General features: G+C 43.9%; 1 protein-coding gene across 10 annotated transcripts in view; it reads right to left on the bottom strand.

Annotated features, from left to right (window-relative positions):
* The window catches only part of KCNH7 (potassium voltage-gated channel subfamily H member 7), a 395,432-nt gene extending 386,008 nt beyond the window's left edge, over window positions 1-9,424 (bottom strand). For 9 of the 10 annotated variants that reach the window (XM_042444665.1, XM_042444673.1, XM_042444685.1 and 6 more), the window contains exons 1-2: window positions 9,147-9,424; window positions 3,656-3,886 (exon numbers count right to left, since the gene is read on the bottom strand). In XM_042444665.1, the coding sequence (XP_042300599.1) occupies window positions 3,656-3,886; window positions 9,147-9,222 (307 nt within the window). In that variant the 5' untranslated portion in view covers window positions 9,223-9,424. Of the gene's footprint in view, window positions 1-3,655; window positions 3,887-7,094; window positions 7,161-9,146 lie in introns of those variants that run through there. The other variant, XM_042444714.1, reaches the window with a different exon arrangement.
* Window positions 9,425-14,194: the final 4,770 nt, after the last annotated feature.

Here is a 14,194-nt window from a genome sequence, read left to right as displayed (position 1 = left end):
CACATTATTGAATAATAATAATAATAATAATAATAATAATAATAATAATAATAATTAGGGGAAAGGCAGGATAGAACTCCTCCTCCTCCTCAGCAAGGAGTCCCTCCCAGGATAGTGTATTTGGCACTATAAACTGCAATCCTTAACACCTACTTTAGAGTAAACCCTAATCAGGTTTATATTGTCTTGTATCTCTGTTGGGTATGTATGCCCTAATTCTCAGTCTAACCTACATCACAAGGTTATTGTGAGAATAAAAATTAGGCAACCATATTCTTCAGAGCTAGGGGGAGACTGCCCCTCTAAACATAATTTCTCTACCTTGCCCATCATCCATAGCTGGCACAGCTTAGCTAACATGAGGGATGGTGGGATTTGCAATCCAAGTACATCCAAGGGAACACACTATCCCCACCAGCATTACATATGCTGCCTCAAGCATCCTGAAAGCAGAACCAGATACAAGTATAACAAAATAAATAAACAGATGCACTGAAAATCTTGGAAGATGGACAAGATACAAATGTAACAGAAGTGTGTTCTCATCCACTGAAATTCGCAGCCAATTTTGGATCAACAGCTATGTGTTCTTTTTGAATGTGCTGAAAGGAATCAGATCCAGAGTAATTTTTTTCTCCTTGTAAGGAACTTTCGTACTCTTGCTAGCATCAGGAGTCACCCCAACCTTTCACTCCACCAAGACCATCTGAAAAATCTGAGAGGCACATTTGCCACTGTCACCTTAAATCATGATTCTTCTCTATTGGTGCAATCCTCAGATGAATGGAAACAGGGTGCTGGCAGGTCTCCAATGCTAATTAAAGCTCCCAATTTGAATATATGAGCTTGCTTTGCATTTCCCCTTTGAATACGCATACACAAAACAAACAAAAATAGAGTACACAACATGCTTATGTATTATTCTGACTTGTTTAACATCTGACTTATACTGCTGAATAACCAGAAAAGAAAACTGACCCAAAGCTTCAGAAATAATTAACATCCTCATCCCCTTATTATCAGAATACATCCTGAAAAATGGACATGGATATTTTGGGCCCGAATAGATAGGCCAAAATAAAGCTGCTTCGAGTCACTTTGGAGGCATACTATTTAAATGTTGCATGTGTCCTAAAAGGCTGGAAGCCACGCTGAAGCCTCGCTCCAGTCCTAAATGTTAAGGAAAAAGCAACATGGGATATACAGTAAATGAAATAAAACATGTATGTGAGAGTCAGGGTGACTCAGCAGAAGCCAATTGACAACCACACAGGTGTAAATGGTAATACAATTAACAAGTCCTGAATGCCAAGGACAAGAAATGTAAAGTGGATAATTGGACACACCTGACAATTGTTAAGTGGTCAAGGCTGAGATGATGAAACCATTAATTGTGGGATGAACCAAGAGAACCAATGAGAATGGTGTACACGCCTACTGGGTGGAAACAGACAACAGTGGGTGGTATCTTGCATTGACTATAATAATGACTATGCATCCCAATGTATTTTGTGGGTTGTAGAGTGAGTAGTAGTGGATAGTGAGGAGTATAGTATTGTTGTGTTGGATAGTTTTGGGGCTGTATATAGTAGAATAAAGTAGATCTTTTATATAAGACTACTGAGTTGTCTGGTGTCTTGGGTGAAGCTACAAGAGCCAGCTGGATCCTGAAGAAGGGTGAAGACTTCTGTGGAAGCAAGAGTGAGAAGGCTTGGAGAGTTTGTCGGGGTCTTCAGCCTATTCTCTGTAACTCTTGCTAAGCTATAACCACTGGCCAAAACTGGTCAGCGCGGTGCACAACCAGGTGGTGAGTTCAAGCCAGAGGTGAAGAGCTACAACTCCCATCATCCCTGACACTAAAGACTGGAGCATGGCTTTGGCACAGCTTCTGGCCTCTTAGGACACATGCAACATTTAAATAGCATGCCTCCAAAGTGACCCGAAACAGCTTTATTTTGGCCTATCTGTTAAGGCCCTTTCCTTTAGGTTTCATTTCCAAATGCAGAACATTTTATTATTACTAGTTCAGTGCCATGATCAGTTATGTAAAGTGTATTTTAGTCAGTCCTTTATCTGTATCTACATCTATGCCCGCAGCATCTGCTTGAAACATGCAGATTTGTTTTTAATTTCCCCAAAGTAATTACTCAAGGTATGAAACAATACAACTTGGTATTGATAGTATAATTTGCAATGCAGTGGCAAAATTCTACTGCAATTCTACTGCCATTTACTTTGTAGAGCTTCTTATTCAGTAAGACTCCCCATTTAATTCAAAGATGGATCCATGCCTGCTTCCCTTGCCTCATGATATGAAACAAACATCTACACAGAATCTAGATCCATATGCTGAGAAATCTTTTGTTTTTAATTCAATGAAGGCATTATCCCAATATTTAAGTTATAAGCAACATACCAAAATTGATTTCTTTATCTCTTCTTGTTTAAATGTTATTTCAGTTTTGATAAACACAAGAGATGACATAGTAGGTGATGGTAAATAAGACAAATTCAGTACAATTCTTCCTCCGAATTTGTGGGGGATCCGTTCCGGAACACCCCTCCAGTGAATTTGGAGATTTGCATATATTCAAGCCCCATAGCTTTGAATGGCCGCATGCTCCTGCGTGTCATGGGTCGTGCACCATTAACTTGCATGCCCCAATGGAGGTCACCCCTCCGTGAATAATCAAAACCACAAATCTCAAGTCCGTGAAAACAGAGGGGCGACTACTTTCATTCTGATTCTGTAACTGTGTATATTCAAGAAACCTGAATACAGATCTAAAGTCTGTCCTGGACTAGTAACAACTCCTAAAATCTACAGGTACTCAAGAGCTCTTTTAATAATAATAAATAATAGGATTTATTTATATCCCGCCCAATCACTGGGAATTCAGGCAGCTTACAACAGTAGGGATAATACAAAGCAATAGCATCTTTTAATTAACTTTAAATGCTAATTACACTGTTTGACCATAGCCAGCTGACTGTTTTTGAGCAAGTCACTCCCATTTGCTTAGTCTCATTTCCTCATCCATAGAAACAGTATTGATGTATTTCATTACTGAATCTCATGTCAGTTAATACAATATGAATGATTTAGATACAACTGCCAAACTCCTTTGTCCATGAAAACGATCATAATATTATTATAACAACAAGTAACATCAACATCATCAATAGAAAGTTATATGAATGCACATATTCAGCATTTATTCTAATGTATAATATTTGATCTATATGTTTGTACATCTGAAAAAAAATCTCTCTGACACATACTCATACTCTTTCACGCACCACACCACACCAAGACACACACCGAAGTGATGGCAGAATTCTTTTTAAGAACAACAAAAAAAATCCTGAAATTGAATTAACCATTAAAATAACCATTTCACCTCACTTCTTGGCAATAGCAACTCCGTCTTTCATATACACCAATCCTAAGCAAGTAGATCTATAAACCTCAGATTAAAATAACATCCTAATTCAAAAATCCAGGAAAGAAGCGTAATTCCACTGAACTACTTCAAACAACACTAAAAGAACACCATTATATCAAAGGAGCACTTTTCAAAGTCTGTTCCAAAACAATCTAATTGTTCAAGCAAACTTTTAAGCACATACAGATCCCAGACTAAAGTAACTTTACCATCTTTATGATAATAGGTGACTTCCACTTTCCTCTCTTCTGACCCGAGCAGGGCCTGGGCTATTTGGGCAATGTGATGCCTTTTGGTTTCTGGTCCATGAAGGAAGTCGCAGGTGCATGGTTTTTGCATGACATCTGGCCTGGAGAACCCAGTCATCTCACAGAACCCATCGTTGCAGTAGATGATGGCACAATTCTGTACTCGAGCATTAGCAATGATGAATTTTTTATCTGCAATAAAAAGTAATGCATTTTTTAGTCATCTTATAACATTTCATAAAGTCTCACAGCAGCAGCCTGGGCTATTTCTGTATCTGATTTCTGTGGACATAATGTGCTTGGATAGAGGTTTAATATTATTAGGTGCTCAAGATTTACAGATAAATTATTATTATTATTATTATTATTATTATTATTATTATTATTATCCTTTATTTATAAAGCGCTGTAAATTTACACAGCACTGTACATACAATCTTTTAGTTAGACAGTTCCCTGCCCTCAGGCTTACAATCTAAAAAGACACGACACAAAAGGAGAAGGAATGGTTGTGGGGAAGGGGATCAGGTCCAGCAGTTTTTCTCCACCTCAGAGGCCTGGATCAGGGGAGATGGACTGGAGGAAGGGCTTGGCTTCTTAATGGATGGTTAAAAGGAGGCATCCTGGATCAGAGAGGGGCTTGCCCCTGGGAACGCTTCTCTAAACAATATAGTCTTTAACTCAGTTTTGAAACTGGGTAGAGAAGTGATGAGGTGTGCATGTGGGGGAAGAAGGTTCCAGGAATAAGGGGCAGCAAGTGAGAAGGGACGAATTCAGGAGGGGGCAGTGGAATGTAAGGAGAAAGAAGGTCAGATAAGTAAGGGGGGCCAATCAATGCAAACTTCCTGGCCAGTGGAGTATAGTGCTACATTTCTGAACAGAAGAGACTGCCTTATTTGTTGTTGTTATGCGCCTTCAAGTCAACTTCAACATAGGGAGACTTACCAGATTTGTGCAGAGGTTTGACACTGCCTTTCTCTGAGGCTGAGAGAGTGTGACCTGTGATCATTTCAGCTGTGAAAATGCACAGTAGGACTCCTATTAGGATCATTCCTGGCATACCAGTGCCCTGCTGAATAATAACAGCAACTCACTGTGAGGCTGTATAAAAAATGATACCACAATGCTCGGGGTCACCTCGAGACATTTTGCTGCCTGAGGCACAGCACTCCCTCCCGTTACATGTGCAAAACCCCAGTGGACTGAACCTGAACCTTCCATTAGCACTGACAACAAATCAGGATAGCTTGCTATACCTGAAGGCAGCAGGCTATCTTAGGGCATGCAGTGACAGGTGGAGAGCACACAGAGATCTCCTTTTCCTTCAACACTTTGCTGCCACCTCACAGGTTCTGCTGTCTGAGATGACTGCCTCACTTTGCCTAATGGTGCATGTGTTTATGTGCCTTCAAGCCACCTGTCGATGAATTTCATAGTGTTTTCCTTGGCAAGGAATACTCAGAGGTGGTTTTGCCAGTTTTTTGTTCTGAAATATAGCCTACAGCAGCTGCTATTTCCTGGCGGTCTCCCCTCCAAATACTACCCTGCGGTGACCCTGATTAGCTTTCAAGATCAGATAAGATCTGGTACATTTAGAATATTTAGGTCTTTGCCTAATGCTAGGGCTAGCTTGAGAGCCAGTGTAATGTAGTGGTTTGAGCACTGGATCTATGACTCTGGAGACCAGGGTTCAAATCCCTGCTAAGCTTGCGAATCCACTGGGTGACCTTGGGACAGTCATATTCTATCAGGCTTAGAGGAAGGCAAAGACAAACCCCTTTTAACAAATCTTGTCAAGAAAGATTTCATCAAGTCCAAAACAATTTGAAGGCACATAACAGGGCCAGCTTAATATTGATGGCTGTAGACAGGATGTGGCTGGTGGTTCCCATTACAATGGACTGATGAATCTGTTACAGCTTTTAGCCTGAATTTTAGGGGAGCTACTTAAGGTACTAAATCTATTCCACATATATAGTTTAGCACCTTGGATAGCTCCTTTGATATTCAGGCTAATATCCAGAGTGGATTCACTGCCCTAGTTAAACCACCCATTGCCACTACCTGTGCAATGCTTGTTTTGCAAGAACCAAAATACAGGATTAAAGATACTTCACATATCTCAACCCTTGAACTGTTGCCTGCAAATCAAGTTTCCTGTAGTTGACAGATACTCTTTTGCTTCAGCCCCACCATGCCTGGAAAGATAAACAAAAATGGAAATCTGCATAAAATTGAATCTTTGAAGAGCAGTCTGTTTTAGTGTCCTTCAATTATGATTGTATAGCCCAAGTGTAACAAGGTGATGGAGAAGTGGAAATTTCTTGAAACAGTGGCCCAAGGGATCTCATTCTCCCAAAGTCACGTTGCTTGCTTATTTTCTTGCTGTTTTTAACATGTGAGATGTTGAATGCCTTCACATTATGGACTAAGCTGAGACTTACATGGCCCCCAATTTCCCTCCAAGCTTTTTGAGAACTACCACATAAAAGATACATATGTGTGATTTAACTCCCATCCACAGCTTTTGAACTTTTCACTTTGGCTTTCTCTCACATCTGATTTTTTTTAAAAAAAATTATTCTCAAATCCTTTCCCTTGTGTTGCCGAACAAATTTACGTATTCAATAAGGTATTGTCAAAAACAAACTGAACAAAATTATTGGCCACCTGCAAAAGCCAAATTAAAGAAATATAGCCACTTGCAAAAGCCAAATTAAAGAGCACAGAGAAGACCATGTCATACCTATTAAATATGAGGTGACTCTCAGGGGAAAGAAAGAGGTGAGAGCCAGCATGGTATAATGGTTTGGTCTCTGGTAACCAGGGTTTGATTCCCCACTTGACTATGAAACCCAATGAGTGACCTTGGACAAGTCACAGTTTCTCAGCCTCAGTGGAATGCAATTGCGAACCTCTGCTGAAGAAATATTGCCAAGAAAATCCCATGATACGGTTGCCTTAGGGTCACCGTAAGTCTGAAAAGACTTCAAGACACCTCCACCACCACCACAACCTTGATTCAGTATGGCAGTGTGGTTTATACAGCAAAATTCAAAGCCCAGCATCTAAAGAACCAAGTACTCAAAAGCTTTCTTCCTGGATAGCTCGATCTAACCATTTTGCTTTCTCCTACTTCTTTTTTAAATTCTCAAGTCCTTTCTGTTGATTTTATTAAAAAGTGGGCAATTTCTCAGGAGTTTTTTATTATTATTTTTAAAAATTCCAAACAAATCAAATTTTGCACACATGACTGGCACAAACAAAAACAAAAAAGTTAAGTGTTCATACTTGAAGTCATGATGTGGGGAATCTATGCAGCTGCCTACAAACTGTGTAATTTCCTTCTCCGTTTCCCTCACCCTCTTTCACATTCTTCCAAAAGTCCCTGGCTATTTACCTCTCCTCAAAGGGAAGAAGAGACTGATTATTTCTGAGCTATCTTTGCAGCAGCCGTATATCACTGGTGTCACTCAAGGGCTTCATTATGCACACCCTTCCCGAGACAAATAAGTCGGCTGACTTTGATAAGCAACTTACATCCCAAAGGACTGCAGGATCTGACCTTTTATGTCGCTGCTGGGAACTACAAGTCTGTTATAGAGAAAGAAACAGTATATATTCATAGAGGACTTGCAGTTTTAAAAAATCATCATCATCATCATCATCATAATTGAAGGCTATTTGTCAACACATTCAAAAATTTCCAAGTATTTAAGGGAATGCATTCCACATAGTCTTCAAGGGTATGTTTTTCATAATATAAAAAAACCAGGCCAGGTCAGGTGTGGCCTTCTTAAAATCTTTCCCTAGTAGCCAGATGGTAAACCCATGCACACCTCCTTGATGGCAAAGTTCAGTGAGCACAACATGACTTACCTCTGACTGAACCATGCCTAAGATTATATTGGCCGTGTGAAATTTCTTCAAACACATTTTTCACTCTGGGGAGTGAACTCAGTAACGCTTGCCGCTGTCCTGTGCCTTCAAGTCATTTTTGACTTCTGGCGACCCTAAGGCACCCCTATCATAGGGGTCTTCTTGGTAAGTTTCTTCAGATCGGGTTTGTGATTGCCATCCTCTGGGGCTGAGAGAGTGTGACACACCCAGGGTCACCCAGTGGATTTTCATGGATTCAAACCCTGGTCTCCCTGTCTCCTAAGCCAGTGCAAACCATGACACCACGATGGCCTTACTCCTGACTAAACCTGCCCAACACGACAGGGCAACAAATGCACTTGATACTCCTGGGCAACCAGCTAAGAGGAAAATTAGGAAGGCTTTGACAAATCGAGACAGAAAACCAAGGCCAGCCTAGGCAATATCCTCACTGGGAAAGAATACCTTCTGAAATTGGCCTGGTAGAAATAATAGAGAGAGAGAGAAACTTTTTTCACTTGCTGATGTAAACCAAGGTTCTCCTGTGGCCACCTGAGACCAAAGCATCCATTCCCTGGCATTTCTCAGGACATATTTAAAGGAACCCACCCAACTCTCTCTAAAACCCCAGTCCTCAGCCCCCCTGGCAGGGGGCAGGATGGCATAAGCAGGCAGGAAGTGCTGCCTCTGTGTCTTTGGGGCTCTTGTGAGGCAGGTGAGAGGAGCCGGCTGGCAGACTGCGCAGCTGGAAGAAGTCTGATGCCAAGGGATCTTGCAGCCCCTCTGAGACCAAGAAGGGAAAGAGAGAAGCTGGGAGCAGGAGCTTTCCTAGGCTTGAGCCCACTTCCTCTGAAGCAAGCAAAGGTATCAAGGCAACTCAGCAGTAATAATCATAGTAGTAGTAGTAATGATAATATGCCAAGGGATCTTGTAGTCGAATCTGGCTTTCCTACACTTGAGCCCACTTCCTCTGGAGGAAGCAAAGGTGTCAAAGCAATTCAGCACTGATTAATAATAATAATAGTAATAATAATAATAGTAATAATAATAATAATATGCCAAGGGCTCTTGTAGTCCCTTGGAGACTAAGTGAAAGAGAGAAGCTGGGAGCAGGAGCCTTCCTAAGCTTGAGTCCACTTCCTCTGGAGCAAGCAAAAGTGTCAAAGCAACTCAGCAGTGATTAATAATAGTAATAATAGTAAGAAGAAGAAGAAGTCAAGGGATCTTGAAACCCCTTGGAGACTAGCTGAGAGAAGCTGACTTTCCTAAGCTTGAGCCCACTTCCACAGGAGCAAGCAAAGATGTCAAAAAGCAACTCAGCAATAAGAGCAACAACAGTAAGAGCCCTGCTCTGCCCAGGGACCCTGGAGCCCCTTTCCTCGGCGGCTGAAGGGGGAGGAAGCAGGCCCCCTCCCCTCCTCACTTCCCCCAAGCCAGGGTTTGGGGGCTCCCCGTCTCCCCCCTTCCTTCCCCTGGGGATGGGGGGGGGGTCAAAGGTCCAGAGGAGAAGAAGAGCCCCCCCCGTCCCCCCTCCCCATCCTCAGGCGACTTTGTGCCCTGGTCGGCCGCTTACTTTGCCCTTCGAATTTGCGGATGATGGTGCCGAGGAAGGTGTTCTGCGGGGCCACATGGCCTCGGCGGACGGGCATGGTGCCCCCGCTGCCCGCCTGCTCTGCCTGCCTTCAGAGGGGGGGCGAGGGCTCCGGCGCCAGGCCTCCAGCCCCCATCCTGCTCCTGCTCTTGCTGCTCCTCTTCCTCCCGGCCAGGTCAGCGGGGACCAAGGGCTCGCCCGGCGCCCAACAACAGCTCCATCCTCAGCTCGGCAAAGAAGAGCAGCAGCAGCAGCAGCAGGAGGAGGAGGAGGAGGAGAGCCAGCGCAGGGCGGGGAGGGGAAGGGAGGGGAGGAGGGCCGCCCCTCGGCCAAGCAGGCAGCCTTTGCGAAGGAGCAGCAGCAGCAGCAGGGAAGCCCACCCGCCGTCCCTCCGGCTCTCTTTCTCGCTTCTCAGGAAGGGAAGGAAACAGGGAGGGAGGGACGTCCCTCCTCCCCGAGCTGCCTGAGGGCTCCCTGCGGATTCCTCGAGTGTAATGGAGGAGGAGGAGGAGAAAGAGGGAGCGAGGTACATCCTCCGCCATCCCACAAGGCAGAGAGGAGGAGGAGGAGGAGGAGGAAGAGGGGGGAAGGGGGTGGAGGAGGAAGGCTCTCCCACCCCCGTCTCCTCCTCGCCGTCGCCAGGTGTGGCTAAAAGAGAGCTCCTAGGAGCATGTGCAGAGCGCCGCCACTGCGCTGTTGTTGTTGAGCGGCCACCAGGGGGAAAAAGAGGGGTTTGGGTGTTTGTGTCTTTTCTCTTGAGGACTTTTGACCCCGAGGAAGGAGGCTCAAGGCTAGGGAAAGAAGGCCCTGCCCCAACTTCTTTCTTTCTTTCTTTCTTTCTTTTTCTTTCTTTCCATTCCTTTCTCTCCGCTAGTCTCCTTGGCAGATTCATTGCCCAGGCGGAACCCGGCTGTTCTGGCTCCTCCTAACATGATCCTCTCCCCGAGTCTTGCCCTCCTCCTCCGTCTCCCGGACCCTGCTTTGTCCCCAGACGGGGCCCAGGGCGGGGGCTTGGAGGAGGGCTGCCTCTCGGCCTCCTCGTCGTCGAAGGGCCCTGGAGGCGCTTCCCCCTCGTGGAGACCCCGTGCCTCAAATTACCGCAGAGAGGGTTTGCCAGGGCCCTCCTCTGAGGCTGAGAGTTTGTGGCTTGCCTAAATGGTTTGTCCATTGGCCGAGCCAAGATTCGAACCCTGGCCTCCAGAGCCCAAGGCTCAAGTCACTCCAGGAGAGTGGCCCACTGTTGGGGTGAAGGGGGTGCCCTGGGACACCTCCAGAGGGTTTGTCCTGAAGAATAAAGGACTCCCTGAGGCTTGGCGGGGGGGGGGGAGGCAGGGAGAGGTGAAATGTGTGAATGGGGTGGAAAGGGTTATTATTTTAATAAGACGGTTCCCTGCCCTCAGGCTTACAATCTAAAAAGACAGGACACAAAAGGAAAAGGGAATGGTGAGGGGGGGAGGCATTAGGTCCAGCATTCTTCTCTCCCTCTGAGGCCTGGACCATGGCAGATGGACTGGAGGGAGGGCTCTGCTTCTTAATTGAGGCCAGGCCCAATGGAGGTTGCCTCTGAGCACTGCAAAGCACACTGTCCCTTCCACACCAAAGAAGATAGAAATTGGGAAGAACTGAGCTGAACCTGGCACTCTTCACTTCAGAACTGATGCCACTTGGGTCCCTCCTGTTTCCCCATGTTGAGGGCTAAAGGCCATCCAGGCACCCAGGGAGGGGAATTTGAGTGTCCCTTGTGTCCTATCCAATGTGGAGAAGACAGAGCTTCCAAATACACTGTGGAAATAATCCAGGTTGTGACCAGTTCAACTACTCAGGCTCCATACTATGGAAAATCCTGGGGATTGTTGTTTATTGTGTCATCAGAGCTCTCTGACAAAGCTGGGCTCGGTGTCTTACAAAACTACAATTCCTAGAATTCTAGCATTAAGTCTCAAACTGGATTACGTCGGCAGTGTGTTTTGAACCAAACTTTGTAGACACGATGGTCCTGAGACAAAGTGGATGGGAACCCTGTGCCTTTAAGGGTTGTGTAGAGAGGGAATTTCAGCAGGTGTAGCATGTCCTCTCCCAAAACAGATGGGAGGATAATGTTACAGCCACAGAGTAATAACCAAGCAGGCCATGGTTGTTGTCTGCCTCCAAGTCCTTTCCAACTTATGGTGACCCTGTCACAGGGTTTTCTTGGCAAGTTTCTTCAGAAGAGGCTTGTCATTGCCATCCTCTCAGGCTGAGAGAGTGACTTGCCCAGGGTCGCCCAGTGGGTTTACATGGCTGAGCCAGGATTTGAACCCTGGTCTCCAGAGTCATAGTCCAATGCTCAAACCACTACACTAGGCTGACTGTGGTATAATAGGCATATACATCATAGTCGATGGTGTGGTAACCTGCACATACAAATGTAGGACAGTCAGTTCAAAAGGTGACTAGTACAGTAGTTGAAATTCTGTAAACTAACTACACACTGTAAACCCACTATACAATAGATAGATGTTGTTGATGTGTGGCTGTCAAGTCACTTCCGACTTATCCCAACCCTCAGGCAAACCTGTCACAGGGTTTTCCTAGCATGTTTCTTCAGAGGGAATAGTTTAGATACATACTAGAAGCCTAATGGCCATTCTTGTGGCAACTTGTTTCCTAGGAAGACTTCATAAAATGAGAGTCGCATGAACTTTTGGTGCCACAACAAAACAGCCTAAAATCCACAAAATGCCTCCACTTGCACATCATTGTTTATTTCGGGACATAAGATTCTCCTCATCAGGTTACTAGGAACCACCTGCTTTTTGTTTGTCTATCAAGTCATTACTTCCTCCTCCTCTTTCATCAATACATTTATATCTTGCTTTCCTCCCAAAATTGTCACCCACAAAAATGAAAACAAATACAGTTAAAAAGTTATAAAAAGAGAATGTTTTTTATAAAAGATGAAAGCCTATTATGAAAATAACCATCCACAAAACAGCTGTATCTTTCATTCTCTTGTATGATTTTTAAGACCTTTGCCTGATGAAGAAGCCAGTGGAGCTTCGAAAGCTTCCAACATGTATAATGGGCATTTTGATTGGCCCCATAAAGGTGTCATTGTTTTGTGGATTTGGGATGATACTGTATTTTGCTATATGGCCAACATGGCTACCTCTGGATATGCTATCAAAATATAGTTAAACTGTGTTATGTGTCTTCAAGTAGCTTATTGACCTATGGTAACACCATAATTTTTCATAGGGTTTTCTGAAGCACAGAAGACTCAGCTTGGTTTTGCCAATTCCTTCTTCTGAAATATATTTATCTATTTCTTTCTTTAATTTTGGTATTTATACCCGCCCTTCAGCCCTAAAGGCTCTCAAAGTGGCTTACAATTATTCTTTTAATTAGATGGTTCCCTGCCCTCAGGCTTACAATCAAAAATATAGAAATATAGCCTACATCACCTGGTTTTCATTGGTAGTCTCCCATCCAAGTCCTAACCAGGCCTGGCCCTGCTTAGCTTCCAAGATCAGATAGTCTTTAGCATTAAAACCCATTAAAACAGATTCATGCAAGACCAGAGCGTAGAAGTCAGCAAACAGCACAGTCCTCTGCCGGTGCATGTTCTTTCTTTAAAGGTTCTTTAAAAGTTTTCCCTTGCTGACAGAAGGAGAGTAAGGAGGGTGCCAGTCTGGCCCTACAAAGGAAGGCGTATCAGACCCTGGGAGCAGCCACTGAGAAGGCCTTCTCCTATGTTCTTACAAAACATATGAGAGAAGGTGGTGGGACTGAGAAAATGGCCTTCCTTGAATATCTTGCATCCTGAACAGCTCATCTAGAGAGACAAGGTACTTCAGATAGCCTGGACCCAATCAATATAGAGCTTTATACCTAATAAACGGTGCTTTGAATTGTGCCTAGAAACAGCAACAGCTAGTGGAGTTGTTGCAACAAGAAAATTGTGTGCTCCTAGTAGTCAGCCCCAGTTACCAATCTGGCTGGAGCTGTTTAGACCAGTTGAAGTTTTTGAACACAGTTCAAAGGCAGCCCCACATAGAGCACAGTGTGTGTGGGTGCCTTCAAGTCACCTATTAATTTATGGCAAATCCATGGATTTCACAGGTTTTTCTTAGGTGAGAAATACTCAGAGGCAGTTTTACCATTTCCTTCCTCTAAAACCTAGGCTACAGCACCTGGCATTTGTTGGTGATCTCCCATCCAAATGGCAATCAGAGCTGACCCTACTTAGCTTCCAAGCTCAGAGGAGATCTGGATATTTAGGCCTATAGAGCACATTACCATAGTCTAAATGGGACATAATTAAGGCAAAAATATAAATGTAGAATACAAATCTTTTCCAATCATTGTGATCATAGACTTTTCTTTCTTAGTCCTACAGCAGGTATGAGAATCTTGGGGTCCTTCAGAGATTATTGGACTGTAATTCCCCATCTTCTTTGCCACTGACTTTTATGGCTATATGGTTTTGGGGTACTGCTGTCTAACCACAGCTAGAGGGCTGCATGTTTGCTGCTCCTAGCCTGAATTACAAAATAGAATTGAGTTCTAGGTGGATTCCAAGCTTTACACCATATATAGTGGGTCTTCTAGATACACCTGATTGTGAGCTTACTGACACGAGCATCTTGACAGTGGTTGGTGCCTCTGTAACTGAAGAAAAATGTTATTTCAGCTGCAAATCAAGATCTTCCCTACAAGATTATGTCCCCCATGAATATAAAGCATATCCTTTCCCAGCCTGGCACCTTCCTGATGTTATGGACTCATCAACCACCACCAAACCAATGTCCAGAGAAATGTAGTCCAAAAATAACCAGAGAGCTCTGTCTTAGGAAAGGCTGATGTATTCTCATACCCAAAGAAAACATTTGTTATGAATGTCAGGATAGCTTAATGGGCTTAGCCATGGTCTGTCCAGCTCTTCTACTTCTTTACTGCCTTGAAGGAGGCAGGATCAGTGGTATTATCTAGTATATTTAACATTCTGTGCAGATCATTTTTAATACCCCCCTTTCTTCTCTTCAACAGCT

Source organism: Sceloporus undulatus, chromosome 1, assembly GCF_019175285.1.
Source record: "Sceloporus undulatus isolate JIND9_A2432 ecotype Alabama chromosome 1, SceUnd_v1.1, whole genome shotgun sequence".
NCBI classification, from domain to species: domain Eukaryota; kingdom Metazoa; phylum Chordata; class Lepidosauria; order Squamata; family Phrynosomatidae; genus Sceloporus; species Sceloporus undulatus.
Note: the sequence above shows the minus strand (reverse complement) of the source record. Positions and strands in the feature narration are given on the sequence as shown.